Source organism: Lemur catta, chromosome 11 (genome assembly GCF_020740605.2).
Source record: "Lemur catta isolate mLemCat1 chromosome 11, mLemCat1.pri, whole genome shotgun sequence".
Taxonomy (NCBI): domain Eukaryota; kingdom Metazoa; phylum Chordata; class Mammalia; order Primates; family Lemuridae; genus Lemur; species Lemur catta.
In genome coordinates, this window is record NC_059138.1 from 21,155,919 (window position 1) to 21,183,907 (window position 27,989).

General features: G+C 54.9%; 1 protein-coding gene across 1 annotated transcript in view; it reads right to left on the reverse strand.

Annotated features, from left to right (window-relative positions):
* Positions 1-24,237: 24,237 nt before the first annotated feature.
* Positions 24,238-27,989, reverse strand: part of SND1 (staphylococcal nuclease and tudor domain containing 1) — a 416,716-nt gene continuing 412,964 nt past the window's right edge. Inside the window, exons 22-24 of the mRNA XM_045564681.1 lie at positions 26,801-27,004; positions 24,949-24,993; positions 24,238-24,839 (exon numbers count right to left, since the gene is read on the reverse strand). Of these exons, the coding sequence (XP_045420637.1) occupies positions 24,774-24,839; positions 24,949-24,993; positions 26,801-27,004 (315 nt within the window). The 3' untranslated portion in view covers positions 24,238-24,773. The remainder of the gene's footprint in view (positions 24,840-24,948; positions 24,994-26,800; positions 27,005-27,989) is intronic.

Consider the following 27,989-nt stretch of genomic DNA (forward strand, 5'->3'; position numbering starts at 1 on the left):
GGAAACGAGGCAGGCCCCCCGGACCTGACAACAGGGAGGTCCTCGTTGCGCCGCGCTTGGCTCAGCTTGGAACACTCTCTGGGCGGTGAGCTGGTCTTGGCCCCACGGAGGCGGAGGCGAGGCGAGCTGTGCCAGGTAGGGACCCGCCCAGCTCAGAGCAGGCTGGGGCGGTGGGCTCCACGGAGGGCCACTGAGGGCAGCTGGAAGGCGTGGCCCGGGATTCAGAGGAAGAGCCAGAGGGGAGAGGAGGGAGCCCTGCCCAAGGCTGGAGCGAGGGAGGGGCCCAGGTCACCAGCAGAGGCCTGGTGTCCAAAAGAGCGGGACTGGTGACTGGAACAGAGGCAGCGACATGTTAACATGTCAGAAGTTGAAGTCGGAGCCAGAACACCTGGAGGGGCCTTTTCCCGATGTGTGTTGGCCACATTGTTCATGAATATTCAATTCTGATGGAAAACCTAACAGAAGCTACTTAGAAGAGCAAATAGCTGAAACACGGTAAACCTCATAGAATATATGCACGTTGAACAGAGATACAAAAAGAAAGGGACAAATAAGAGTATTACTGATGGGTGGGAGGGTCGAAGAAGCAGCGAGGCGTGGAATACCCGTGGTACACTAACCGCACGCGAAGCACCTAACACGTTCCATATTCATGAGATCTTAAATTGGCCACCCACTGGCGACACTCATTCTGGCTCCACGTGTCCTATGCCCAAGAAAATTAGTAAATGTTTTACTTAAAACATCCCAGATGCTAACTTCTATGAGCTCTTACCGTGGAAAATGCCTTCTATAATCTAAGTAAAGCACCAAATGGGTTTGAATCTTTAAAAAAACTAACAGCTGCTATCAGGCTAATTGGCAAAGCCAGCGTTGCTCCCGAACCCCTCTGCTGGAGCACGCGAGTGCGAGCGCTGGCTCCAGGCGCCTTCAGTCTGCTCACCCTGCCTCTGGTCCCTGTAACCCTACTGCCAGCTGGAACACTGACACAGCAGAGAGAAAGGGGGCGTGTCACATCGTGCACCCCCATTCAGCAGTGTGTGTGCTCCCTCCACCCCGGGGCACGCTAGCCTAAGTGAGTTAACTTTCCCATCTCTTTCCTCTTGCTTCTTGCTGTGTGTTTTTAATTAATCTAATAAGCCGTGTAATTCGAGGATCTTCATTTAATCTGTGAGCCTTGCTGTCCAGTGACCTCGAGATAGCTAACACACAGAGGCTACCATTGCTTCAAGGTAATTTCCCACAGGACAATGTGACATGGAGGATCTTTGGGACACTCACAGATACACCTGGGTGCTATGGTTTGAATGTCCCCTCCAACATTCGTGTTGAAGTTGAATTCTCCATGTGGTGGTAGTGGGAGGTGGGGCCTCAGGAGGTGATTAGGTCAGGAGGGCTCTGCCATTGGGAATGGGTTAATGCTGTTATCTCGGCGTTAATGGGTTAATTACTTATTAATGGGTTAGTTATTTGGGGAGTGGGTTCTTGATAAAAGGATAAGTTTGACCCAATTTCCTCTCTGTCTCTCGTGTCTCTCATGAGCGTCTCTTGTGTGATACCTTCCAACGTTACAGTGCAGACGTGGCCCCTCGATCTTGGACTTCCCAGCCTCCAGGTGAGTGAGCCAAACAACTTCTTTAGAAATGACGCACTCCGTGGTATCCGTTATAATAGCAGGAAATGGGCTGAGACGCTGGGCGAGGGCATTCTGGGACTCATGCCATGATGATTTAGATATGCAGGGAAGGGTTACCCTACTCTGTGGGTATAGACCGGTGTGGCAGATTACACCTTCCAGGGATGGGTATGACACTGTCTCCCATCCCATTCACTCTTTTCACGGCGTGACCTTGAATGGTGTGGGAGAGTGCACATTCCCACTCCTTGAACCTGGGTGGCGCTCTGTGGCTGGCAGGGCTAGAAGGTGGTGCTGGCCAGGACGGTGGAAGTGGCGCTCTGTGACTGCTGAGGCTCTCTGAGGCTCGCTGCAAGACGCAGGAGGGAGTGAGCCTCCCATGGTCCCAGGACACCCTGCTGCCCTCCTCCCCTGCCCGGCTCCCTCCCGCCACCCCAGCTCTCAGGCATGACGAGAGTCCTGGGCAGAGTGTGCCTTCTCCCAGGGAGGCCTGCGGAGGCTGGAGGGCCGTGCTGGGTGGGCTCAGCCTCCTCTTGTTTGTACATCCAGCATGGAAGGGACATTTTTGCCCAGGTGGTCTGAATCCCCCTCTAAGCCGGCCCACGAGGCTGGGTCTATTGGTGCTGAGAGAAGGAGGCATTTCTTGGGGAGGACATGTGTGGTAGGTGAGTGGCCGCTGACACCTGCCCCCAGGCCTGGCCAGCAGCCCCCGCTGCACCGGGTGCCTCTCACCCCATCTCATCCCAGCTACGAGGGCCTTGGCTGAAAGGTTGTGCAGATGGCCCCGGGATTTACCAAGGACCTCTGGGGGGCAGAGGCAGCATCATTGCTACAAACACGGCCTTGCAGCCAGACTTCCAAGGCCATCCTGGTCAGGACGTGGCCTTTACTGACCCTCAAGGCAGGTGGTGCCTCTGTGAGGGCTGAGGCGGAAGCCGGGCTGCTCGGCGCCCATTTGTCAGTTCCTGTCCGTCTGTCTCTCTGGGGTCCTTCTCCCGCTTCTCATCAAAATCCTTTTAACAGGAGCATTTCCTCCCCTCAGCGTCCAGCCCACCTCCCGGCCCCGCAGTTGCCCCCAGTTCCAGGTGGGTCTGTTGGTTTCAGCCCACTTAGTTTGCCTTGAGGCGTCTCCCTGTCCCCAGTCCAGAGGCCCTCTTGGTCACTCAGGAATCTACCGAGCATGGTACAGAGGAAGCTGGTTCTGGGCAACCCCTGGGGCCTCGCCCCGTCTCGATCATCCCAGCTGCCAGGGTCTGGGGTGAATGGTTGCTCAGAGGGTCTCAGGATTTACCAAGGAGCAGGGGCACCGTGGCGGGGGCAGTGCGAGTTACATACTCAGCCTCGGAGCCAGACTGCCATGTCCAATTAGAGCCTTACCACTCACCAGCTGTGTGACCTTGGGCAAATTCCTCAACCTGCTGTACTTCAGTCTCCTTGTCTGCAAAATGGGGTGTAACGGAACCTGCTTCACAGGCTGAGGAGTGTGTGCGCGTGACATTTAGAGCAGGGCGTACCGGTGAACGCTGAGTGTGGCTGTTAGTATTGTGCCTCTGTGCTGCCAGCGGCGGGGAGTACAGTCGGGGGGTTGCTTCCTCCTGGGGGGGGCTGTGTGCCTGGAATTCTCTCTGGAAGAGGAGGGAGGCACCCTGCTTTAACACCTGCCACAGACCAACCTCCCCACCCTGGCCCTCTGGTGCATGTCCCATCCAAGTCTTTCTGTCGCAGCTCTGGCCCCCTGAGGAGTGGAAGACAGAGAAGGGGCGGTGCAGCGACGGGCAGTGGCCTACTGCAGGCCTTCGTGCCCCACCTTCCCTGCCCAGCACTCTTCTAACCCAGGCTTCCCGCGGTCGCCCCATCTCTTCCTGTGGCCTCGGTGGGACGCAGGGGTCTGGGAAGCTGGGAGCCACTGGCCACGCCAGCACCGGATCCCAGAGACACCAGGTGTCTACAGGAGTCAAACCTCCCTCCTCCCCCACTTCTGGATTGGTGCTGGGAACCCTGGGGGGTGGCAGCCAGGAGGAGCTCTCTGTTTGTGGTCCAGCCTGGAAGGAGGCTGTGCCCAGGCCTGCCCCTCCTGGGAAGGGCCGTGTGGTCCCCAGGTGGCCACCAGACGGTTGCAGCTCTCCACACAGAGCAGGCCATCTGGAGAAGCAGAGGAGCGAGCCCGGGGGAGCCCGGGAGGCCTCAGCTGTCCCTTCTCCGTTTGCCTAGGCTCTTGCCATCTTTCCAGGCCCCCTCAGGTGTTACCTAAAACTGCGGTCCCCAGCCCCCGGGCCCCCGTTACTGGTCCCTGGTGTGTTAGGAAACAGGCCACGCATCACCGCCTGAGCTCTGCACCCCACCCCACCCCATGACACTCCCCCTATCCCCAGTCTGTGGAAAAATTGTCCTCCACGAAACCGGCTCTTAATGCCAAAATGGTGTCGCCCTAAAAGATTCTGGCATCCCTTCCTCATGGGACGTTCGGCTGGGTGCTTCGAGAGCCCTGTCAACACATGATGCTGTAACTTGCCCAGCTATTTCCTGTGTCCCTCTGGCCACCCCAGCCAGACTAGAAGCTTTCTGGTGTCTGATGACACTCACCTACCACAGATGTCTTCCCTAAGAAATGCCTCCTTCTCTCAGGATCAATAGACCCAGACCTGTGGGCTGGCTTAGAGGGGGATTGAGACCACCTGGGCAAAAATGTCCCTTCCATGCTGGACGGCCAAATAAGGAGAGGCTTCCAGAAGGCAGGGCCCGTGGCACCCCCATCTCTGAATCCCCACAGTCCCTGTTTTCTGGGGATGTGGTCAGAAGGACTGCCTGCTGATGTCACCAACAAAGAGATGACTGTGGATTCTTAAGGCTCTCATCCACCTCTGGAAACTGGTGGTCCTGGAAGTGGATCGACATGACTCACAGCAGCTGGGAAATGGAGTTGTCACTACCACTGCCTCCCTAGTTTTTGTCAAGCCCTTCCTCGCCGAGATGTGACTTCCTCTCCATGCTCCATGGAGGAGCTGGAGCCACGCTCACTTCCTCTGGGGGAAGGCAGGACACGGGTTGCTGCCAGCCCCTTGTGGAGAGCTGGAGCCGGAGAGGAGACACGGGAACGAGCAGAGGAACATCGCCTCCCCCATGCTGCGCTCCTCTCGACAGACCAGCGCACCCTGCACAGAGTGGGGCAGGGAGCCGGCAAGCCGGTTCCAGGGAGGAGGGCCAGGTGATGGTCACGCGAAATGATTGATGGATGTCCCTATCTAGCACTCACGGAGCCCTCGCCATGTGCCAGGCCCTGGGCTTGGCACTGTCTCCCTTGTCTCCCGAGGCAGCCCAGTGAGACAGGTCCTTGCATGCTCATTGCCATCTCATAGGAAGCTGAGAGGTGGAGACACACACAGAGCAGCAAGTGGCAGCACCTGGACTTGAACCTGGCGGTCTGGCGAGGCATCAGCACTCGATACCACATTAAGAGCAACCCAACCCTTGCATTCAGTCCTTACCATACCTATGAAATGACATTCTGCCAGTGCTACGTGCTTGGTCCCATGTGGCCAGGCTCCCTGGGCCCATTTGTCTCAGCCAGCTGTTGGCAAAATGATGCTGTGTAACAAAGCAGAAAATCTCAGTGGTTTGTAACAAAAATAATTTCCATCACGGGTCTGCAGGTCAACTGCAGTTTGGCTGCATTTATCAGCTCCCTAGTATGTGCCAGGCTCTGTTGGGACTGTCAGGACCCAGCCGCCCAGGAGGGGAGACACACAGGAAATTGACTGTAATGACAAATGCAGGCACTGTGACAGAAGCTGTCCAAAGTGTCAGGGGACACAAAGAGAGGGAGGCACCAAGTTTTCCTCGGGAAGAATTGGGAATAGAAGGTAGCATGTGTGCTGGGCTTTGAAAGTATTCAAAGGATTTCGAGAGACAATGACAGTGGGGAAGGTGTTCTAGGAAGTGGGAACCGACTTTAGCAAAGGCACGGGGCATGAAGAGACAAGGGGCATTTTGGGGACCACGGGCAGTTTAGCTTGCTGAGGAACAGGACACACTGGCAGGCACGGGTGAAGCAGCAGGTTGGCTGTGGCTTGGAAAGGGTCAGGCCAAGCAGTTTGAGAGGCCCTTGAACTTTTTAAAGCTGGAAAATGGACTAACCAGCTCTTAGCAGGGAGGAGGACCGGGGCTGGAGGGCAGGAAGACGGTTGGAAGTCTTTGGCAGTTCTCCAGGTAAGGGACGTTGCAGACCCAGAGCCAGCTGCACCCAGGTGGTGGAGTGGGGGGGGGAGCTGGTTGTGCATGATCCCAAGGGGGAGGGGACAGAATGGCTCCCCCGAGAGTTCATGCAGCGCATGACCAAAAAGCAGCATAAGGAATATTTCTGTGAGGCTCACATTCGGATTCTATTACAGAAGAAGCATTATTGAATGTTTTCTCATCAATGGCAGCAGAACTGAGAGAAATTCATGTCCCAACCCCTAACCCCAGGTCGATGCTTTGCGGAACCCAATTCCTTACTGAAACGTTCCTTCTTTGTTTTCGTTGTTGTTTTTAAGCAGAACTCAGCTCGTTCTCAGGAAGCACACGCATCACATGCTGCACGCCCGGACCCACCCTGGGGTCTGCTCACTGTGGGTCACACACTGTGCTCAAAGGAGCCGGTGCCAAGTGCAGACAGATGGGCCCCAGGTGCCCAGCGCCAACACGGTGCTCAGAGCGTCCTGCTCCAGTGACAGTGGGATGTTCAGTGCTGACAGGAAGCAGCCCGGCGAGGAATGACCCAGCCAAGGCCCCACGGGGGGCCCTGAGGCGTCGCAGGACCTCATGCCCTTTCCCTTCGCTCATCCTGCAGCCTGTGCTCCCTGCTCTGGGTCCCCCTGGCCAGACTCGAGCAGACAGACACCTGCTCGGACATGAGAAACCCACCCGGAGTCTGAGGGGCCCACGTGGCCAGCCCGAGTCAGGGAAAGGAGGGCGCCGCTGGAGCTGGGAGACGCTGCTTATTTTTAGCCCACTTATTGGCTGGGGCTTTGCAGACTAGGACGCGCTCCCGCTCCTCGCTGATGCTGTGATTTCTCCCCACCACGGCTGGGAATTGGTTTATTTTCCAGGCAGCCACCTCAGCAGCCGCCTGCTGCAGCGGCAGGCCCCGGGCAGGTTGCTGTGTGTCTATTATTTTTGATTGCCTGTCTTATGGGGCATGAAATCACCTTGAGGGTGCGGGCTCCGTGCTGCAGGAGGCAGCCCCTCTGCCCAGGCCGCAGGGTGGCTCCAGCCAGGGATCCTGGCCCGTGGGTGCCCCCGCCCTGCTCTGTGTATGACAATCTGGCCCCGAGGGGGCAGCGTGAAAGGCCAGTACCCAACGCAAGAAGAAGTCTTCACTGGGGAGGCAGGACGCCTGGCTTCCAGCCCATCTGTGCCCTGCTGCTGTGGGCCCAGCCTCCCGTGCTTGGTGTCTCAGTTTCCCCTTCCTGCAAAATCAGCAAGGCCACTCGCCCTTTAGGGGAAAGCTCTAGGGGAGAGTGCCTTGCCTCTTCTAACTGCCGGTGGCTCCTGGTGTTCCTCAGTTTGTGGTCACGTAACTCTAACCTCTGCCTCTACCTTCCTTCTCCCTGGTGACTCCCAAATCTCCCTGTCATTTCCTTATAAGGACAACAGTCACTGGATTCAGGGCCCACCCCAGGAATCCTGGATCCAGGCTGATCTCCCTGAGATCCTTTCTTAAGTACTGCTTTGGTCTGAATATTTGTGTCCCCACAAAATTCATACGTTGAAACCTAATCCAACATGATAGTGTTAGAAAGTGGGGCCTTGGGAGGTGATTAGTGCCCTTGTAAAAGAGACCCCGGAGAGCTAGCTAGCCCCTTCCACTACGAGAGGACGCAGCGAGACGGTGGCATCTGTGAGGAAGAGAGCAACTAGCCTGAGCAAAAGCGAGACCCTGTCTCTACCAAAAATAGAAAAAATCAGCTGGGCATGCTGGCGCTTGCCTGTAGTCCCGGCTAGTCACTCGGGAGGCTGAGGCAGGAGGATTGCCTGAGCCCAGGAGTTTGAGGTTGCGGTGAGCTATGATGACGCCACTGCACTCTAAGAGAGCGAGCCTACACCAGACACCAATCTGCCAGCACCTTGATCTTGGACTTCGCAGCTTCCAAAACTGTGAGCAATAAATTTCTGTTGTTTATAAGCCACCTAGTTCATGGTATTTTTGTTATAGCAGCCTAAATGGACTACAACAAGTACTAACTTAATTACATTTGCAAAAATCCTATTTTCAAATAAAGTCACATTCACAGGTACTGGGGATTTGGACTTGGACATATCTTTTTTTTTTGGTGGCAGTGGTAGGGGGTGCACTGTTCAATCCACTACAGCCAGGTACTTGCGGAGATGCTTCCTAGTTCTCTCCCCTAGCCGCAGTGTGACGTGGTCGGAGGGCGTGAGGCCCGCAGAAGAAGCAGTTTGCCAGACAGCTACCTCCATGCCGGGCTGTTCACTCACCTCCCAGTCCTGGTGCAGATGAGGAGCTTGGCCAGAGGCTGAGCCCGGCACTGAGTAAAGGTTTACATCAGCCCTTCTCTTTCCCCCTGCAGGGAAGTAAGAGAGAAAGGGGGTTGAACCAAAGAAATCTGAGCCCTACAGAACGTGGGCCACCTGGGCAGAGAAGGCAGGGCATAAACAAAGGTGACAGGTTGAATGACACCTCAGGACCCCAGGCAGCTCCTGGCAAACTCAGATGCTTGCCTTCAGCTCTCCTGCCTCCATTTTGGACCCTTTTCAAACTGAGGTCCTTCCCTGGAGAGCCCAGGCACCCCCCACCCCCCACCCCTGCCAAATCCAGCGTCCCACCCGCCTTGGGGGGCTCCCTCCACACACACTCCCCTTTCTCCCGTGGAATGGAGATGCCTCCGGCACATGTCTCTTCCCTTAAGCCTTCTTTTCTCAGCTTTTCTGGTGATGGGAAGCTCATCCTACAAACAAATTCCAACGAACTTGGGAGTTAATGACGGCAACTGTTAACGACTGCTAACAATGAAGCGGGTTGATGGGAGGGGCATACTTCGCATTTTTGTGCAGAAAAGGTTTTAATTTGAAGAAAGGAGTCCAGAATAGTGGCTTGTCAGTCCTGTGACTGACTATGGGACACGTTTTTGAGTTGAGGGGCTCTGTCAGAACTCTGGACATCCTCCCACGTGCACGGACCCCACACGCACAGCCCCTGCTGGGCCCCCTCCTAGCAGCCGAGGGGCTCCCTTGCCCTGCGCTTGAGGACCCCTTTCCCTCCTGCCCTGTAACAGGTCTCAGGGGACCAGCGTCTCAGACAGGCCTAGCTAGGTCACACTAACACGCCTCGGGATCTATTTATTACTGTTTCCTCCTGGTTTAAAGACGAAACAGCCAGCAATATGCCTGCCCAAGGTCACACACAGTAAAGCGTCTTTGACCTGAGCACAGGTGTTCTTCTGTCTGGAGTCAATGCTCTCTTCTCTTCACTTAGAGGGCCGTTTATGCCCCTTCAATGCCATTCCTCCCCTCCTTCTCCTCTCAAAATGACACCATTCTAAAGTGTTTTGGTTTGTAAGATCGCTTGCAAAATGGTTGTGTGTGTGTGTGTGTGTGTGCCTGTGTGCGTGCATGTATTTTTAATCTATTTGAGTGGTTCAGAATTCAGAATCTCATTCTCTTTCTAACTCTTTCTACTCAGCACTGCTTTGAACTCTTCCATTTCTATGTGAACAGGGATTTCCCTCTTGCTGCCGAGAATCTGTGGTTTGCTTCTGGTGCATTTTACCCGTCCAGCCTCTCAGGGATGGGCCCTCCGCCTCCCTCTACCTCAAGGAATATCGCCATAGATGTCCTCACACCTCCCCCCTTATGAGAGCAGGTGTGAGGATTCCTCTGGGGCACGTCCAGAAGGAGAAATGCTGGGCCGCAGGGTGGCCATGGCCTGCACGTGCATCAGGACCCCATTCCACCAGCCAGGGGGCCTGCTTTGGTCCACACCCCACCCACACTGCCTTGCAGAATTCTTTCCCACCGTTCCACACAGGCTCCCTGGCTGTGAAACAGAGCATGGTGTCGTGTGAGATTGTCAAGGCTGACACTGAGTGTAAGTTCTGGTGAGCCAAAAATGTGGGAAGAGAAAACCTACAAAGTTGCACTGTGTAGACACATAAATCATAACCATTGGTGTCCCATTCCATGGTTGTCAAATGACCAGACTGTCCAGTAATCCCCGACCTGTGTGTGCGCCGGAGGTCTCCTGTCTGCCCCGCCAGACCTGTGCTCTCTGCCCTGCAGCAGATCTGCCTGGCGCCACCCACAGGCCCCCTCCATCTGTGGCCTCTGGTGGCGACGGCCATGGAGAAGCCCTGGCAGGGGACGAGGGGGTGGGAGAGGGACGTACGGCATTACTCTTCAGCTCCGTTCCCCCATCTCAACACGTCTCCTTCCCTTAGGCCTTCTTTGCTCAACTTTTCAGGTCACCTGCCTCAGCTCTCCAGGTGCTAGCAAGCCAGGTCACCTGCCTGGTGGCCTTCATACAGCTCCTCTCACAGGATCTGCCAACTGTCCCCACACCTCGCCCCTTGGGGCCTACGGATAGTGCAGACTTCTCTGTGTCCATGGGCCTGGGCTACCGCACCATCTCTGTTGATTTCCCTAACCTCTGCCCACGCACCTTTGTGCATATTCCCTTGTTGAATGGATGGAATGTGTCACTTGTTTCCTGCTGGGACTCTGCCTGATGTCCAGTGTCTGATACTTTAAAGTCTTGCATAAAATGATGGGCCAGACTAGATGATTTTTAAGGACAGTGTCAGCACTAACATTCTGCGTTTGAGGACAGCTACCATGTCTTCCAATATGCCTGTCTCAGTGCCCCGATCAGAAACCTTACCTGGGCTGGGGCCTCCCCTCTGGGACACACATATCTTCATACCTGCAACTCAATGGAGGCTTTAGGTCAGTGCCATGTTCCACCCACCCTACCTCACCCCACACGCTCCCTTTGCACTCCCTGGACTTAGCTCTGCCACAGCTTTGATGTCCTGTCTACAGCATGACTGTGAAAAGACTGTGAGCTCTCAAAGCCTGGCACAGGGTCCCAGGTTCCTGGCACAGTGCCCGGCCCATAGCAGACCCCCAGTGTCTGCGGAGCACTTGCTGGCCCTGTGCTATTTTCTCTGAGCCCACCACGATCCTCCCTGGCCCAATGGAGATGGTGTCATTGTGTGTCTGGCACCTCTACTACCCTGTCCTGGACCCATAGCCTGTCCCACCTTTGAGAAGGAGCCAATGACAGAGCGGGAAGATGTGGTTGGAAGATCCTGGGGGGCTGGAGGGCTGACACTTTAATTGCATAATTATTTCCTCAATAACGGTGGTGCTCGGGAAGATGAGGCCTGCTGCCTGCAGGATGGATGGTGTGAAGATGGGTGAGCTATATTTTCCCAGATAAAAGCACCGATTGCCTATAAACTCTGATTCTGCCTGATGTAAAAGCCACTTTATTGCACATCCAGAAATTACAACCCGTATAAAAGCACATTATTGTGATGTAAAAATAGATTTTTATATAATTTTTTCATGCTGCTACCTTGTAATTCCTCATTTCCAAGCACCCCGAGATTGCACTGAGGTTTATTTTTCTCTTTTAATTGTTTGCCATGGCATGCCAATTTATGGTGAGATATTCTCCCTGAGATCAGAGTGGGGCCGGGGCATAAATATCAGCCATCACTGCATGGCAGGCAGGGCTCTGGGGCACTCAAAATGCCATCAAACATCGGGTTCCATGTGATGCCACAGTTTGGGTAGGGGAGGGCGGGTTTCACACTCACCTGAAGCCGGTTAGGAGGGCAGGAAGGGGGCGGGGCTCCATTCCGCCACCCCCACCCAGGGAGGGTATAGTCTATCCCTCCCTTTCTGGCCCCCTGCCTGTCCCAAGGCAGCCAAGGAAAGCTGGGCTCTGGGCTGTGCTTAAGCCCCAGGGGCCTGAACCAGCTGGCTTGTGGGGCTGCTCCTTTCCTGGTTCCCGAATCCCCCACCCCATAAAGCTTCCCTTCCCGAACTTTGACCTTTTCCACGTTGACTCTCTTTGCCTGGGTTCCCTTGCAGGTGGAGCAGGTGGACAGCTTATGGACGCCCTTATTTGGGAGAGATGAATGAATTGTCTCCCCTGCAGACAGTCGGGTTCCCTTGGTTGTCCACCTGGTCAGGGTTCCTCGCTCCTGCAAAAAGCGAGGCGCCCCTGGCCTTCCAGAGACTCCATCCTCACTTACCAGGGGCAGAGGAGGGTCACTTTCCTGTCCTTACAGCTTGGAGGGTGGGCGCTGCGAGTGCAGCACTGTCAAATCCAGGCGGCTTCTCCCCACCCCCACTCCCACCCCCACCCGAAGGGACCCCTTAGCCATTCTCCGCCCTGCTGTCTGGACCTGGGGCCTCCTTTCCAGCCCCTCGCTCGCAGTCTGCACTGGACCAACCTGGAGAGCCTCTGGCCGCCGTCAAAAGCTCCTGGGAAGCGTCCTCAGGGTGGTCAGCTGGTGGGGCTCACAGGACTGGTGCTTCCCCGGCCCCTCCTCCACTGGCAGCGCTGGGAGTTCAGGTGAAGACCGAATGCTTAGACCAGTGGCTCCCAAACTTCAGCGTGCGTCAGAATCCCCCGCGGGGCTCCACGGAGTTTCTGTTTAGGCAGATCTGGAGTGGGCCCCGAGAATTTGCACTTCGACAAGTTCCCAAGTGATGCTGATGCTGCTCCTCCGGGAACCATACTTTGGGAACCACTAGCTCGGATTATTTGTGTCTCTGTCACCCTGATGGGAGGGGGATCACTGAGAGGCGTGTGTAGTGTGGCCCAGCGGGAGGTGAGGAGCAATCCGGTGACTGCATGGCAGTTCCTGGGGCAGGGGGGAAGGTGTGGGGGGCGGGGAGAGTAAGAACAGGTGATAGGAAGTCCCCAGAGACCTGGGGGCAGGGACTGATAGAGGAACCAGGAGACAAACCCATGGGGAGTCAGATCCGGGGGGCCGAGAAGCGGTGGGCCTCTCTCTGGAGGAGCTGGGGTTCGGGGCACCCCGGCCGCTCCAGGGCGTGTCCGAGCGGCCCCGGGGCGTGGGAAGCAGAGGCCCGGGCTGTCCCGCGCCGTAGGAGCAGGCGCCAAAGTTTAGCTGCCGGGGAGGGTCGGGCCACGCCGCGCAGGACCCGGCCCGGGACACACCCGGCAGGGAGACCCGAGGCCCCGGCTGCCTCTGGGGCTGCTGCCTCCTCCCGCGGCCGCCGGACCAGGGGTGCAGGCCCGTGTCGAGCCCCCACGCAGCTCCACGGGCGCACGCGAGGCACAGTCACCGCGAGCGAATGCCCGTCGCGCCCCGCGAGCTCCGTGGCGCCGGCCGGCTCGCGGGGGTGGCGCGCGGGGCGGGCGCCCCTCTGCCGCGGGCCCTGGGCGCGGATGCCGGAGCCACAGCCCGGGTTCCAACCCTGGCCCTGCAGCTGACTAGCCCTGCGGCCTTGGCCGAGTGGCTTCTCCTCCTGGGTTCTCAGTTTCCTCATCTGTAAAATGGGGCTGGGGACGATGATTTCCGGTTCTGAGGCTGCGGATCTGTGAGGTGGATTCAGGGAGCCCCTAACCTTTGCTGACGCCCCGGCCTCCCTCCTTGGTTGCCGGCCCCGGCGAGCGGGGCTGGGACCCCAGCGGTCACCTGCGTCCCACCGCCCCCCGCCCCGTCTCGCCTCCGCGCTGCCGCGCCTCGGCCTGTAGGGGGCGCCGTCTGCGGAGCATGGGCGCGGCTGCCGGGGAGAGAGACCCGCCTCAGTCTCCCACCGACCTTGGACTAGGGTGCGACTGTGGACCACAGCAAGGTGACCGTGGGAGGCAGTCATGTGATGTGTGTGGCACAGAACCCGGCACAAGGAAAGAGCTCCATGTATGAGGCCATTTGGAAAACGGGGCGCTGAAAGCCCTAACTTTGCCAGGTCCTGCCCTGCCCCTCTCAGCACAGTGGACGGATCTAGCGTTTGCCAAATAGAACTAGGGAAACATCGACCAGGAGCCATACAGGACTTACGTTAAGGACTGCTCTTTTCCAACTAGTAAAGGCTGGCCGCAGGTTCCCAGGCCACCCTGTTCCTACCCAGTCCTGCCTGGGCCTGGTGGGTATGTGAGGATTGGCCTGGAATCTGGGTCTAGCTCCATGCAATGCCCTCTGTTTGGACTGAGCTGCACTTCATTCATCCACATTCATTGTGTACTTGTTACTGGTCTTCCAGAGGGTGTCTATAAAATGAGGGCAATAGGTCCCGCCCTCATAAGGTTATGTGAAGTGCTTAGCCCAGTGCCGGCACATAGAACTCTACACCAAACTGACATCAGGATCACATTGGGGGCTTACAGTCTAGACAGCCTACACTCTGGAGGGTAGCTCTGCAGCGCTGTGCTGTCCCTGGCACTCCTAGGGCAGAGAGAGTCCTAACCAGCCCCAGCTCCTCTCCTTCAGGTGAACCTGCAGAGCTATGCCAGGGGCTGGCTCGCTCCCTGATTTCTGGCTCTGTGCAGCATGAGTCGTGTTCTTTCCCAAGCACCTCTGTGGGGACCAGGTGGGCTTCTCTACCTCCCTACCTCCTGCTGGTAGCCTTGGGCCTGAAAAGGGAGCTGGGGAGGAGCCAGCTCCTCACAGGGTGGTCCTGTAGCCCAAAGAACCTTGGGGAGCTGGTTAGAAATGCAGATTCTTGAACTTGCCCCAGACTTACTGAATCAGAATCTGCATTTTAACCAAATGCCCAGATGATTCATGAGCACATTGAAGTGTGAGAAGCGCTGCTCGAGGGCCTGCTGACCAGAAAGGCCTGCTCCCACCAGAGGAAGACAGAGGTCTGGTCTTCAGGAAATGCCCACAGTCCAAGGAGCGTAGCCACCTCCAGGATCAGGGCCGTAATTCTTCCTGCTTCTGGAGAACTCCCTGACCCTGCCTTTAGGGGCCTCTCTCCCCCCAGGAGAATTTGTCTTGCTGAACCAGACTGAAATATCTGCAGATGATGTCTGGTAGACAGGGCAGGGACTTGGCTGGCTCAGTTGTGGGTCCTTTGTGCTCAGCAGAGAGTAGGTGCTTAACTCATGTCTATTGCAAAACATCAAAACATTCTTTGCGCCTGGAACACAATAGCAGTTACAGGGTAAGAACTGAGAGGCAGTTTCCAAGCTTCTGTTTTTTTTTTTTTTTTTTTGAGAGAGTCTCACTCTGTTGCCCAGGCTAGAGTGCCATGGTGTCAGCCTAGTTCACAGCAACCTCAAACTCCTGAGCTCAAGCGATCCTACTGCCTCAGCCTCCAGAGTAGCTGGGACTACAGGCATGCACAACCATGCCTGGCTAATTTTTTATATACATATTTTTAATTGTCCAGCTAATTTTCCTTTTTTTTTTTTTTTTACTAGAGACGGGGTCTGGCTCTTGCTCAAGCTGGTCTCGAACTCCTTAGCTCAAACGATCCGCCCGCCTCGGCCTCCCAGAGTGCTAGGATTATAGGCGTGAGCCACTGCGCCTGGCTTCCAGTCCTCTGTTGAAGCAGAAGCTGATGCCTGCTGTCAAGGATGCTATGGAAGTGACCCCTACTTTGATGGAGTTAGATTCCAGAACCTTCTCCCATGAAAGAACCAAGAGAAGGATGGCAAATATATGGGACACACATGACCATCCCCCTCCCCCACACTTTTGGTAGACAATAATTGATTACAGCTGACTTTCTGGCATGACCTTAGAATCCTTTTCTACATAGCACCCCAGGGAGCCACTGTCAATTGATCAGACATGGCACCATTTGTGATCTCTGCCTCGGGTCTCCCCCTGGGAGCTGCCCTCTACATATCAGGCCAGATGAGAAAAGGCAGCCAGGCTAGTCCCCAAGGACGCCCATCGCTCCTCCCATCTCACCAAATGGCCCAGAATGGGTGTGCTGCTGCATGTCGGGGAGCCCCCTCTGTAAATTGCCCTCCCCAGCTGTTCACAGCTGGCTGGGTGAAATGCAGCCCCAGATCTCTTTGCCCACACAGGTCCCTCTCACTAGGGGTCCAGATCACATAAGTGGCTCACCATAGTGGGCCTCTGTGCAGCTCATGCCTTACCTGCAGTTTGCCAGGGTCACACCCTGTGTAACGGGATCGGGCACCGACTTCTCATGGTCTCTGTCACCCTGTCAAACGGGAATTCCCTCCCCCGCAAGAGTCATGCACTGTGGTGTCTAAGTGTGTCCCTCAGACCCCAGGGTTTCAGTGGACGTGAGAATGGTCTAGGAAGTGCCCCCACATCGGTGTCAACATTTTCTGCCAGGCACGGTACCCTCAGCTTGAGCCTGGAGGGCTCCCTCTCATAGCTCTCTTCTGGCTTTGCTGGCCCCTCCCTCCCCGAGAAGCCTGTTTCCCCTTTCACAGCCAGTGAGGCTGTGTGCTGGAAGCCAGGAGGCAGGAGTGCGGCTTTGCTGGTGACTGCTTCCCCTGCATCAAGGGGTGCCAGTGACCTCCAGCGTGGGACTTCCTGCACGGCAGCACCCTGCCTCCCAGCACTGCCCCTGCTCCCCACCCAACTCTGCCCACTGTCCTCTCAGCTGTCCTACCACATGGCTTTCCCAAGAGCCACACTCAGAACAGGGGTAGGATTCATTCATTTTTTGCTGCAAGTTATCAAGGCTGCTGATCAGAATGGCTGCTGCAAGAGACATCTACACACACACAGAACTAACACCTACCACCACCTTTTCTTTCTGCCTGCTAAGTCCAGATTTTATAATAGGTCCAAGGGAAGGTATCCACGTGCAAGTTATGGCTGGGTAAGGCATCCTTCCACGCTGAGCTGAGCACGGGCATAAGTACGCCCTCTCACTAGTCCATGTGGTCAGGGACTCTGTGCCTTTTGCTGTTGCATCTTCAGCAACCAAACCGTACCCGGCACATGGTCAGTGCTCAGTACACATGGGCTGACTAGTGGCAGCCCAGCAAGATGGAGGGACCCAGCCTCATCCCACCCCTGCCCTGGGTGCGCATGACTCCCATCTCCCACCACTCCACAAATGGAGACAGTCAGGGACTCCATCAAGTGACCTCAGCTCCCTCCTCCTCCTCTCCTGACATCCTGGCTCCCGTCTGTCCTCAACTCTACATGCTCTGAGAATAGGATGCTTCCACGTCTTTGATTTGATGGCATCATCACTAGGTCCCTTCACCAATAGTTCGGGTGGCCCACGTTCCTACCGAGTAGGCCAGCCACTGGTTACACAGGAACCGGCGGTTCCTGCACTGTGTCCTCCCTGAGCCGTAGCCAGCACTGAACACTGCGTCTGTGCTGGGCCCTGTGCAAGGGGCTTCACAAATTATCTCTGAATTCTTTCATCAACCTTAAGAAGTAGGAATTTTAATTTTTTGTCTTCAGTCTACAGATGAAGAAACAGCTTCTGAGAGGTTCAAGAGCTCGCCTGGGGACACTCGGCCTGTGCATGGCAAGCTGGTACTCAAGCTCAGCCTGTCTGCCTTCAAAGCCCACGTCCTCAACCACTACGCTGCGCTGACTCTTTGAAATAAATCTCATTTCCAAGTTTTCTGCCAGCATCAACTCAGCCTCATGATTACTAATCTGGTTGACATCTATCTATCGACTCAGTCCCTGAATGCAGCCTAAGGTTCAGCAAGAAATTCTTTGAAACCCAAACTCCTGATCACCCACAGTAGAAGAGGCTGGAGACAGGCGGTCAGCCCTGGCAGGGCGACTCCTGTGGGTGTGCGTGCGTGCGTCTGTGTGTGCGTGCATGCATGGTGGCCCCAGCAACACCATTTCCTCTTCTGTGAACCCTCTGAGCTGAGACACTCTTGACCACAGGTGAGCAGAGCATGTGAACACATTCCAAAGCCAAACAGAAGTATCATTTAGAATTGTAGCGTTGGCTTCTCCTTCCACACAACTGAGAATGTGAAATGTTAATACCATAGGATCTGTCCCTGGAGCCGGCCTGAGATCTGCGCTGGGGTGGAAGGGAGATGGCCTATCTCCTAGGTCCAGGAAGCCAGATGACTCCTATAGACTGAGGCCGCCTGCTCGCTGAATTGCATGAGTATCATGGGCCCAGGGTAATGACTCCACGGAGCTGGGATGCTAGATCTCTACTGCCAGGCTGGACACAGCCAAGGCCCTCAGGCAGGAGGGCAGGCGCCTTCGTCTCCTGCAGGCCTTGTCCAAGGTCCTGAGGCAGCCGCGGTGGGCTCTGAGGCCCTTGTCCTACCCAGTGTCAATTCAAGCCCCAGATTTAGGTGCTTTAGCAAAGGTACCTAGAGACTGTGTGGTCCCATCACACCCCAGCACTGTTTTGGGGAAAAACGATTTTAAAAGACCCTGGCACCAACGGCAGCAGAAATCATGGTGAGAGGGGTAAAAATTGTCATTATCTTTCTGGGATGCTGACGTTCTATAGATTGATCTGAGTGGTAGTTTCAGAAGTGCATAGATTTGTCAAAACCCACAAGCTGTATACTTAAGATCCGTGCACCTTACTATACAAGTTCCACTTGAATTTGAAATGTGAGTAGGGAAGCTTGAAGTGTCTCCTGTAGGCCTTGTCAGCTCTTCCCACCCTCACTGGCGGCTTTTTCCAAAAGGGTGGGGCTTCAGCCACTCAGCACCCAGGGCTGGTGAGGACAGAGCGCTTAGTTCTGTGGCCACACACTACACTGGAACACGGGCAGCCTTCTCAAAAGAGCCCCACCAGCCAGGAGAGGGCTTTGCTTGGTGTGTCCCCTTAACTAGACCCATTCCTCATCTGGTCATTTATTGGAAGTTGTCACCTTGTCCTTGAAACCTTCCACAATCCCTGGAAGAATGAAGTGCTTCACCCCCCACGTATGTTCCAGGAAAAGTTTTCTCCTCTGAGCCCCCACACCACTCTATTAATTTAATAATGTAAAACCACCTATGGCCCCACTTCCCAGACCAAGACACAGAACACTGCCAGTAACTTATGTCTCCCCAGCATCCTTCCTTATCCTGTCCCCAGGATCCCTTGCCCCACCCGGAGGTGACCACCATCCAGATTTGTGTGTTCATCATCCTTTTGCCTTTGTATTTTATCACATCTATGCAGGTGTCTGTATGTCCCAGTTTACCCAAGACAGTGCTGGCTTACGTTTGTGGCCCAAATGTAAGGCTTTAAGAGTGTCCCCTGTCACTCAAAAACATTCCAATTTGGACAATTAAATGATCACGCAACATATATGTATGAAGCAGTGTATTACTTGATTTTGAACTTTATAATAATGGTATCTATGATACAATACCAGCCCTCTGAGATGTGCTTTATTCACTCAACATTATTTCTAAGATTTATCCATGTTTTGTGTGGCCACAGTTCATTCATTTTCATTGTCGACTGATATTCCATTGTGGATACACCCTGCCCTGAATGTCGTGCCCAGTTTGTTAGTAGGAACAAAGCAACAGTGCCTGTTCTCACATACGACCTGCTGGGTGTGTTCTTACGTGTGCAAGCAGTCCTTGGCCATGGAACCAGGAGGGAGTTGCTGGATAATGGAGCATGCACGTTGCCAACTTGGCGAGCTAATGCCCCAGCATTTGTACATACATCGATTACACTAAGCAGATTTTTCTGTCACCAATATGTTTTTCTCGGTAGACTATGAGCCCCATGAGGGATCACTCCCCCTTTCTCCCCAGACTTCAGAACGGTGCGTGGAACTATTAGCTCAGTAAATGCTAAATGCCAGGAGGCTTTGGTGGCTCAGGGCAGACCCATTCCCATTCTGGGAAAACAACTCAAAAGACGTTGCTGCTGGCAGGGCCGCAGGAGCAGCCGCATTTTTCCATGTGCCAGTTCCTGCAACGGCTCTGCACAAATCCAGGGCATTGTAAACACGCCGTGGTTAGAAATATCCTGCTTGAGGGCTCTGCGCCTGTGCAGGGCACCCTCGCCTCCAACTTAACCAGGACCCCAGCTCACCCCAGAGGTCCCTGAGGTCCAGGCCCGCGGAGATGGACACCCACCAAGGTGAAAGCAATGATGTAGAGAAAAATCACAGGCCTGGGGCCAGGAGACCTGTTTTCTATTCCTGGCTCTGCCATTAATAAGCTGAGTGACCTTGGGCAAGTCACTTTGTCTCCTTTCTCAACTTGTAAAATGAGTTCGGACAGTGATAGCTAATTCCTGAACGCGAGAAGCAGCAGAACTGCCGAGGAAGCTTGTTAAAGTGCAGCTTTTCAGGCCCCGCCCCACAGGGACTGAGGTAGCAGGTCTGGAGTGGCACCTACATACCTGCATAGTTACATGAGAAGGAATAAAAAGACCACCAGAAACGCTAGCATATGGTTTAAACAATTCAACAGTAGACAAGGAATTAAAATAAAAAGCAGCGCTCTCCACCCCTACTGGTGCTGCCCTACAGGCAACCACTTTTAATCATGTTTTTGATCTTCTGGTGGTTACCATCTTACTGCTAAATAATCAGCTACTTTTTGTTTTATCAACCTCAAACACTACCCATTGTCTTTCCTGCTATGATAGATGAGGACTTAGCTCACTTTCCCCACCCTCACTCCCAAGATAGTTCTGGTACTATTTTTGGAAGCTGCATTTTAACGAGCACCCAGGTGACTCTGATGTAGGTGGCCTGCCAGCCACACTTAGAGACTCCTTGGTGGAGACACTGAAGCTCCCACAGGGGTCTCTCAGGCCCCTGGTTTGGCTTCTGGGCTTGCTGACAGGCCCTCACTCACCTCCAGAAGCTCTGAGGCTGGGACCCATGCTGTTCTGGGTCTGCTGGGGTGGAACTGCCCTGTCCTGTCATCTTGCTACCCCTTCTTGTCTACTGCCATCTCCTGTCCCCCAGCTGCATAATTAGGATGAGCAGATTTCTTCTTTAGGGCCTGGTATAGCTCTGGCCCTAGCAGATTGTTGAATGTCTGACTTCTTTGCAAGAACCAAGGAGTGGCAAGCTGATAGAGTGCACCACACAGAAACCAGAGTGCACAAACTAAAACTAATGTGACCACATGGATGAATCTCACAGACAGGCTGAGTCAAAGAAGTCAAGCACATAAGAACATGTATGGTATGAGTCCACTCATGGAAAATTTAAAGCCAGGCAAAACAGAAAAACAAAAACACATCAACACAAAAATATAACGAACAAACAAAACAGGCAAAACTCATCTACTGGGCTACAAGTCAAGAGAGGGTTACCTTTGGGGGTGGCAGTGACTGTGGAGGGAGCTCATGAGGGGTGGTGCTCTATTTTGGTGTGTGCTGTTTACGTGGGGAATGGTCACTTTGAATGCTGAGCTGCACCTTTAAAATTTGTGTACTTTTCTGCATGTCTATTTCCTTATAGATGTTACCCCCCAAAATGGAATGGAGAAAAACCAGGCAGCTCTTCTTCCTCTCTCCTAAAGAAGCCCTTCCCTAGATGGGTTCAGGAAGGCTAGGGAAGCCAGACACATGCCCGTGTGACATGGAGGGGCAGGCGGAGGGGCTGGAGCCCGGAGCCCTAATCCTGCCAGTCTTGACGTATTTCTGAGTTCCCGCCTGGTGCCCCACGGAGCAGAGCCACCTGCTGGGTCAAGGAAGTGGCTGGAAATGAGACCCAAGCATGTTCCCTGGGAAGGATGACAAGATTCTAGCCAACCAAGACTCATGTGCCTTCTTCCCCACCTGCCAGCAGCCAAGCTGTCCAGGGGGAAGGTGGCGTATGGGCCCCCAGCCCGCCTCCCCAGGCTGCTGGCCAACCTAGTGTAAATATTATTACACTCCTACGCATCTGAAGGACGTTAATTATTAAAACACATGCCACCCAGGGTAGTGCACTGTAATTAGGTTCAAATTAAATTAGCATCCTCTTGTAATTAGGACATCAATAACCAATCTTGAGGCACCAGCTCTCCAGCCCCTCCCTACTCCTTCCCAACATGGGCTGATGCAAGAAAAGGGGTCCATCGACTCTCCCCAGGATGCCGAAATAATCAAACCAATAAATAAACGCAGGCAGCCACGGGAGCCCTTCTCTCCACAACACGCCTTCTCTACTGATCCTGCGCACTAACAGGGAGGAGGGAGGCGCTGGGGAGGGGGGTCTTGGGCATCCACACTTCCCAGGTGGCCATACCAAACCCAGGGCTTCCACCTCCGAGACTGGGAGACTCCTAAACCTGCCCAGAGATAGCAGCGCTTTCCTGCCACCTGCTAGCCCCAACTCTCGCCCTTCTGCTGAGAAGCTTCCCAGCCACCCAGGCCAGGGCCTTGGCCCCTTGAAGTCCTGCAGCCATGCCCACTCCCATAGCTTGTCACAGATTTTATGGCACCTGCTGCCACCTCCACACCCAGCCAGCATGCCCCTGAGAGCCCAGAGATGGCTCGGCATACACTGGACCCAACTCTGTACTTGGTGCTTCCTGGGTTTTAATCCCTGTTTGGTGGATGCATGGATGGAAGGACAGCAGGTGCTCTAGAGATTTTGTTGTTCAACTGGAAAGGTGGTTGGGGAAGCAGAACCCATGACCCTGAGGCCAAGGAGCACATTTTTGCAACTCAAGGGGAGAGGGAGGAACCTATGGAGAGCTTTGTTTGTGATCCTGGAGCAAGCGGATTTGACTGGACAGCTCTGGATGGGAACAGAACGTGCCCGTGCACTCTGAATGCCTCCTTCATGCTGCACCCCAGGCACGTGGATCGCCTCACTATGGTCCCAACCCTGCCCCCGACAAACCTCAGGGACTCAACAAATGTGGCAGGGAGAGAGGAACACCAAGGTGGGGCCCAAAACAGACAAGCTGCAGCAGAACCTTCCTGCCTGGTGACTGCTCTGACCTTTGTCTAAACCAGCCTTGGAAGAGAAAGGAAGTAAGAAGTGGGAAGGCTCACGCATAATTTCAATTGGAAAACTAAGGAGGGTTTATTCTTGGGCGCAGATGTAACCACGGCAACAGTTAAGACCGTGAGATGATTTCAGACCCTTTTACAAAAGAGTGGGCTGGCATCTTGCCCTCTGCTGACTGTGTTCATGAATGCGCACCGACCTACCTCCTGGCCCCACCAGGAGCACCTTAGAGGTTGAGAAGTGGGTGAGATGGGCATTCTCTTCTCCATGGATAAAAATAAAAAATGAGCCCATGATGAGAGTATGCTCGCCTGCTGGGGGTGGGACAGCTTCTCCGGGAGCAGGGATGATGGAGAGACTCACACCAAGTCATCATCCACACTCCTGCTGACTTCTCCGGCCCCCCCGCAGGGCTGCATGGAGTCTGGGGAAACGCAGTTCACTGGACCGTGAAGCGTCTGATTCAGGGAGCGCTTGCTCTCACCAAACCAGAGGAGCTGCAGGCAGAAACCACGAGTCCTCAAGAGGAGGAAGGGGAACGTAGAGGTTTCTGGAGCTGAACTGACTCAACATTTCTCCCCATTGCCCCTCCTTGGTTCTTCTCATTCTCATCTCTCTTGACTAGTACACCCTGAGTACAAGCAGCACACATCTTTTTGGCTGAAAGGAGGAGTCCTGGGCAGAACCCCACGTGAACCCTGGCCAGAAAAAGTGTGTGTTAGGGCAGGATCTCTGGCTTAGGAACGAGAGCTGGCCAGCCAGGCCCTGCTCCATCCACTGACTCCCCCTACCCCAAGATCAAAGGACCGATCTTACAGGGTAGCTTGGAGCATCACTGCAGATGAGAATGTCAGGATGGAACGTGAGGCTGCCAGAAAGACGCGCCACCACCAGGTTTCACCAGAGTATGTGCCTGGGAGGGGCAGGGCCACACAGATGATGCCATGGAGGAAGAATGAGGGGCTGGACACTGGGGACGCCAGGAGTGGTGACGTCTACCTCGCATGGCTGACTTTTCTGTCCCTGGCATTACCTGTGTATGACAGGCCCTCACTGCACACCACAGTGGCTGTCCAGGGGCTCTCTCTTCTCTCTCATGAGCTAGAAGTAGCCCGAAGATTCTGAGAGGCAGGGCCAGCCCTACCCTGAGGACCTTTGAGGAGAACTTATCAAGTCATACATGAGCAAGAGCTAACCCGGAGTAGACAGGCCTCTCCTTGCTGGGGCCCAGGATCCTGCTGGAGAAACCTGTCGTCCCAGCCCTGTTCTCCAGTGAAGGACAGACGGCTGTGTTCTAGCCCACTCTGTGTCAGCCCAGGGCAGGGATTAGAAATCGCCTCATTTCCCTCACCTGATTCCCCTTTGGATCCTCGTGGGGCTCTGGCTGGCCTGCCTGTGGACAGGCCCAGCCACTCCCTGCCTGGGCCTCTCGTGCCATGCACATGTTCACAGTGGGTGAACAGTCCTGGGCGCTGCTGGCTGAGCTGCTCTAAATCTCTAAGGTCCTTGAGGACAGCCACTTGCAATGAGTCAAAAAAGACATGCAGCCTCTGTATGACAGCCATGGTGCCAAGCAATGCCGACCGGGCCCCAGGAATTGCTCGCTTGGGACTGTGAAGAACGGGCTTGCTTTCCCCAGCAGGCTAGGTTTTAGGGGGTGGCCAGGCATTTGGATGACTACCTTGGGGGTCATTCAAGTGTCTGGGTCTCCCCCTGGCCAGGGCCGCCAGGACCCCAGGCTCTGGGCTCCACTATGACCAATAAGGGCTGCAGACAGCATGTACTATTTTATTGGGCCTTGAAAGCTTTAAATACAGAATGGGCTGGCCAGGGGGTGGAGGTGGACACGCTGGCATTTGAAAATGGACATCAGAGAAATCACATAATCAACAGTTGGACAGAGAGCTGGGGAGGAAGGGCAGTCTGGGGTAGAGGCAGGTGCCAGCTGGCAGTTGGCCCAGGTGTTAGGATTACGCCCTCCACTGGGACAAAGTCTTTCAATGTTTCTTCCTGATTTGAGGACAACTTTTAAAAACCACAACCCCCCAAATAAAAATACAAAATCAGCTAGGAGAGACTGTGGACGACAGTGCCTGTCGACCCAGAGGACAATGGTCTGCCTCTAGAAAGCCATGGGGTTCCCCCAGCCCAGCCCGATGCCACCCTACGAGACATTTCCACACACTTGAAGTGAAGCTGGACCCAATCTACACCCTTCTCTGGGGTCTGGAGTTGAAAACACCCTCCCGGCAGAGAAAGGGGTACTGGCGCGAGCGGTGCTGGGGGCCAGACCCGATCCCTTCCTTAGCGGCTGTAGCCAAACTCGTCGGCATCATCGGCTCGGAAGTCTCCATAGCGCCACAGGTTCAGCTGTGAGAGAAAGCAGAAGACAGCTCTTTAGGGACGTGGGGTCTTCTGGAACACGCAGGACCAAGCCCCTCAACTCAGCATCCTCTGGGTTCTCGAGGCAAGGACTCACCCTGGCGCTCTTGGCCGACTCCTGGGCGTTCAGGTATTCTGTGATCTGCAGGGGCGGGAGAGAGGAAGGGGGCGCTCAGGATGGGGCTTCTGCACGGGGCAGGTGCACACCACCCTGCCCAGCCCTCCCACGGAGTCCCAGTTCCCTCAGAGCGAAACCCAAAGTGCACCCAACCCGAAGAGTTGGGTGTTCGCTCAACTCTTTGCTGTTCCATCTGCCTGGAATACTCCTCCCCTCAGGGCCTCCTGGCTCCTACCGCCTGAGTCTATGACAAAGTACCTTTTTCCTGATGAGGCCTCACGTGCCCCCACGTAAAATGAAACCATCTCCTCCCACCCACTCTCATTTCCTTGACTCTATTTTTTTCCTTTTCCATTGCAGCTATCATCTTTTAACTTTCTATTTAATTTACTTATTATATTCATTTTTATTGTTTCCTCATGCTTGAATGTAAGCTCCACAGGGCAGGGATGCTGTCTCTTGCTCACTGATATATGGCAGGCCCTCAGTAGGTGTTTCCTGAGAGAATGGATAAATGAATGAACACGTTACGTGTTTATCTCAGGGACCGGGAAAAAGGAATTTTCCAGATACTAGAGACATTATGGGCAGCTCCATACGGGGACATATTAAGATCTCCAGTTCTACAGGGAAACTTTAGCTAACCTCATTGGAGCCATTTTAGGAAACCGGGGGTGTCCCAGGGGGGAGCCAGGGGTCAGATTTCTCCTAAGACACAAGAGCGTTTCACACTGGCGTCTTGTTCCGAATGAGTCATCAACATGCACAACCAGCGCCACTGATCCCCAAACCAGCAGTGCGTCAGTGGGCCTGAGGTGCTGTGGGCAGAGGAGAGGCACAGCGCGCTGGGGAAAGGGAAGGCGGTGGGCACACCGAGGAGAGACCAAAAGGAGAAGAGAATCTGGTTTTCAGGCCCCACCTGTCTCACCCCTCGTTGCTGAGGGAGTGTTGGGAGGAGCTGGTACATCCTGTTGCTCTCCCACCAGTTCCTGCCATGAGGTGGTGGCACTGTGGAGGCCACGAGCTCCTCCTAGCCTGGCCCTCTTGGAGGCTTCCCTGGGGAGGGCTGGTCTGCAGTGGGGCCTTAGCTGGGGCTTGGTGAGAGGCTGGGGAGGGCTCAGATACGTGCGGTGCTGAGTGAGTGGGGTTGCTGGTATCCAGAGCCCAAACCTAACTATCAGTAGCTGCGCAGCGCACGGTGTTCCCAGGTAGTGGCTCACTGATCGTCATGATCAGCCCCGTGAAGTCGTGAGGCAGCGAGTACTCTCATTGCACCAGGGAGATGTAGGCTACAGGAGGCTGACTTCTCCAACTCAGAAACAGTGGAGGCAGGACTTGTGCCCAGCCCCGAGTCTGAGGGTCTTTCCAAACAGGCTGGAGGGGTGTGTGGCAGAGTCCTTTTGGGTTCTTTGGGGCCACTTCCTGGCCAGTTCTCGCTCCAGGTGGCACTGGGTGCTAGGAGTTAGTTATGGACTTGGAAGTTGCATGTTGGAGGAAAGGAAGTGAGACTGGGACAGGAAGAGACAGGTTTTGACCCTCTTCATACCAAGCCTGGCAAAGCTTTTGAGCCTGTCACCTGGGGGCACAGGGACGGGAAAATTTCCGCTCTAGTTTGCAGCTGCATTCCCAGCCAAACCCGTAGCCAATTAATTTGGGATGTAATTAGCTTTTTTTTTTTTTAAACTCTAACAAACCCAAATCCATTATCTTTCCCCAGCAGAAGCAGCAGGACGGTGGGTTCCCTCTTCCTGCCTGGCTCCTGGTGCAGTCCCCAGTGCTCTCATCCGTGAGGCCTCCCCATAGCGGGGGGTGCCACTGTGGCATCACGTACCACTTTCTGGAACTGCTTCTCCTTGCGCACCTCCACCATGACCAGACCCTCCTTCACCAAGCCCAGCCCCACATCGCCCTTGGAATCAGCAAACTGCAGGGTGACGTGGGGACAGCCGGCGCTCAGGTGCTCCACGTTGAGCAGGCACTGAGTGTTCTGGATGTCCCGGACCACGCTGTCCACGGCGTCCGTGCGAGCATCGTCCTGGAGCAGGGACACACCCGGGATAGCACATGGGTCAGTGGAAGCTGAAGAACAGTCACTTGGGCCTCAGATCCTGTCCACAGAATTCCAAGACAGGCTGGCCAGCAGGGGCCTCCAACTCACTGCCCTTTGGATCCTAATGAGGGGAAAGAGGCCCTGGGCAGGAAGTGTCCCTTTCCCTAGTTTCCTTTCCTGAAGCCCGAGCCTATGTGCACGTGAGCCCATTCTTCTTTCCTACCGTTGCACCCCTCCCACGTGCCTGTGCCTCCGAGGAGAAGTGGATTTTTCCCACCCAAAGCTCCCCTACCCTTGGCACCCTGGCTAGCCCTCTCACCTTCTACTTCTCTTGGGACCTTGCTCTGGCACAGTGAGCCCATCACGTCCCTATGTCTGTCTTCCCCATCCCCACAGACTGCCCTTCACCGGGTCTGTGATACTTGCCCTCAACATCTTTTGTTCTTTTCTCTCTTGCCCTTCAGCAACTTTGTGAAAATGTAAGGAACAGTCAACGGTGCTGATTCCTACTCAAGCTTTTTTTTCATGGGCACCCACCCTGCATCTGGAGGCAATGCCGACCACGCTGTTCGCATAGCTCTTGCTTCTGGCACCAGACACCTCCTCGAAGCTAAAGCCCAGGGCACTCCCTGCAAGTCTCAACCTGCCTGAACTCCCTGGGGAGATGACACTGCAGACTGGCTGTCCCCTTCTGGGAACTACGGGCATCTACAACCCTGAATACAGGTTCCTCTCTGGCTGCACGTGCTGCCTCTGGGCTCTCATCCTCAGGTCGTGGGACCCCAGCACTTCTTAAGGCTCTTTCCTCCCCATTGCACTGTCCACATACTCACTCTGGGTAATCTTGTACACCGCCACAGTTTTAACTACTCAATTGCATAATTCTAGGTCTCATCTCGCTTCCAGATTGAAAACTATAAAGCCACCTGGAGGTCCTACAGCCCCAAATTCACTCCTTCTTGTTCCCCTT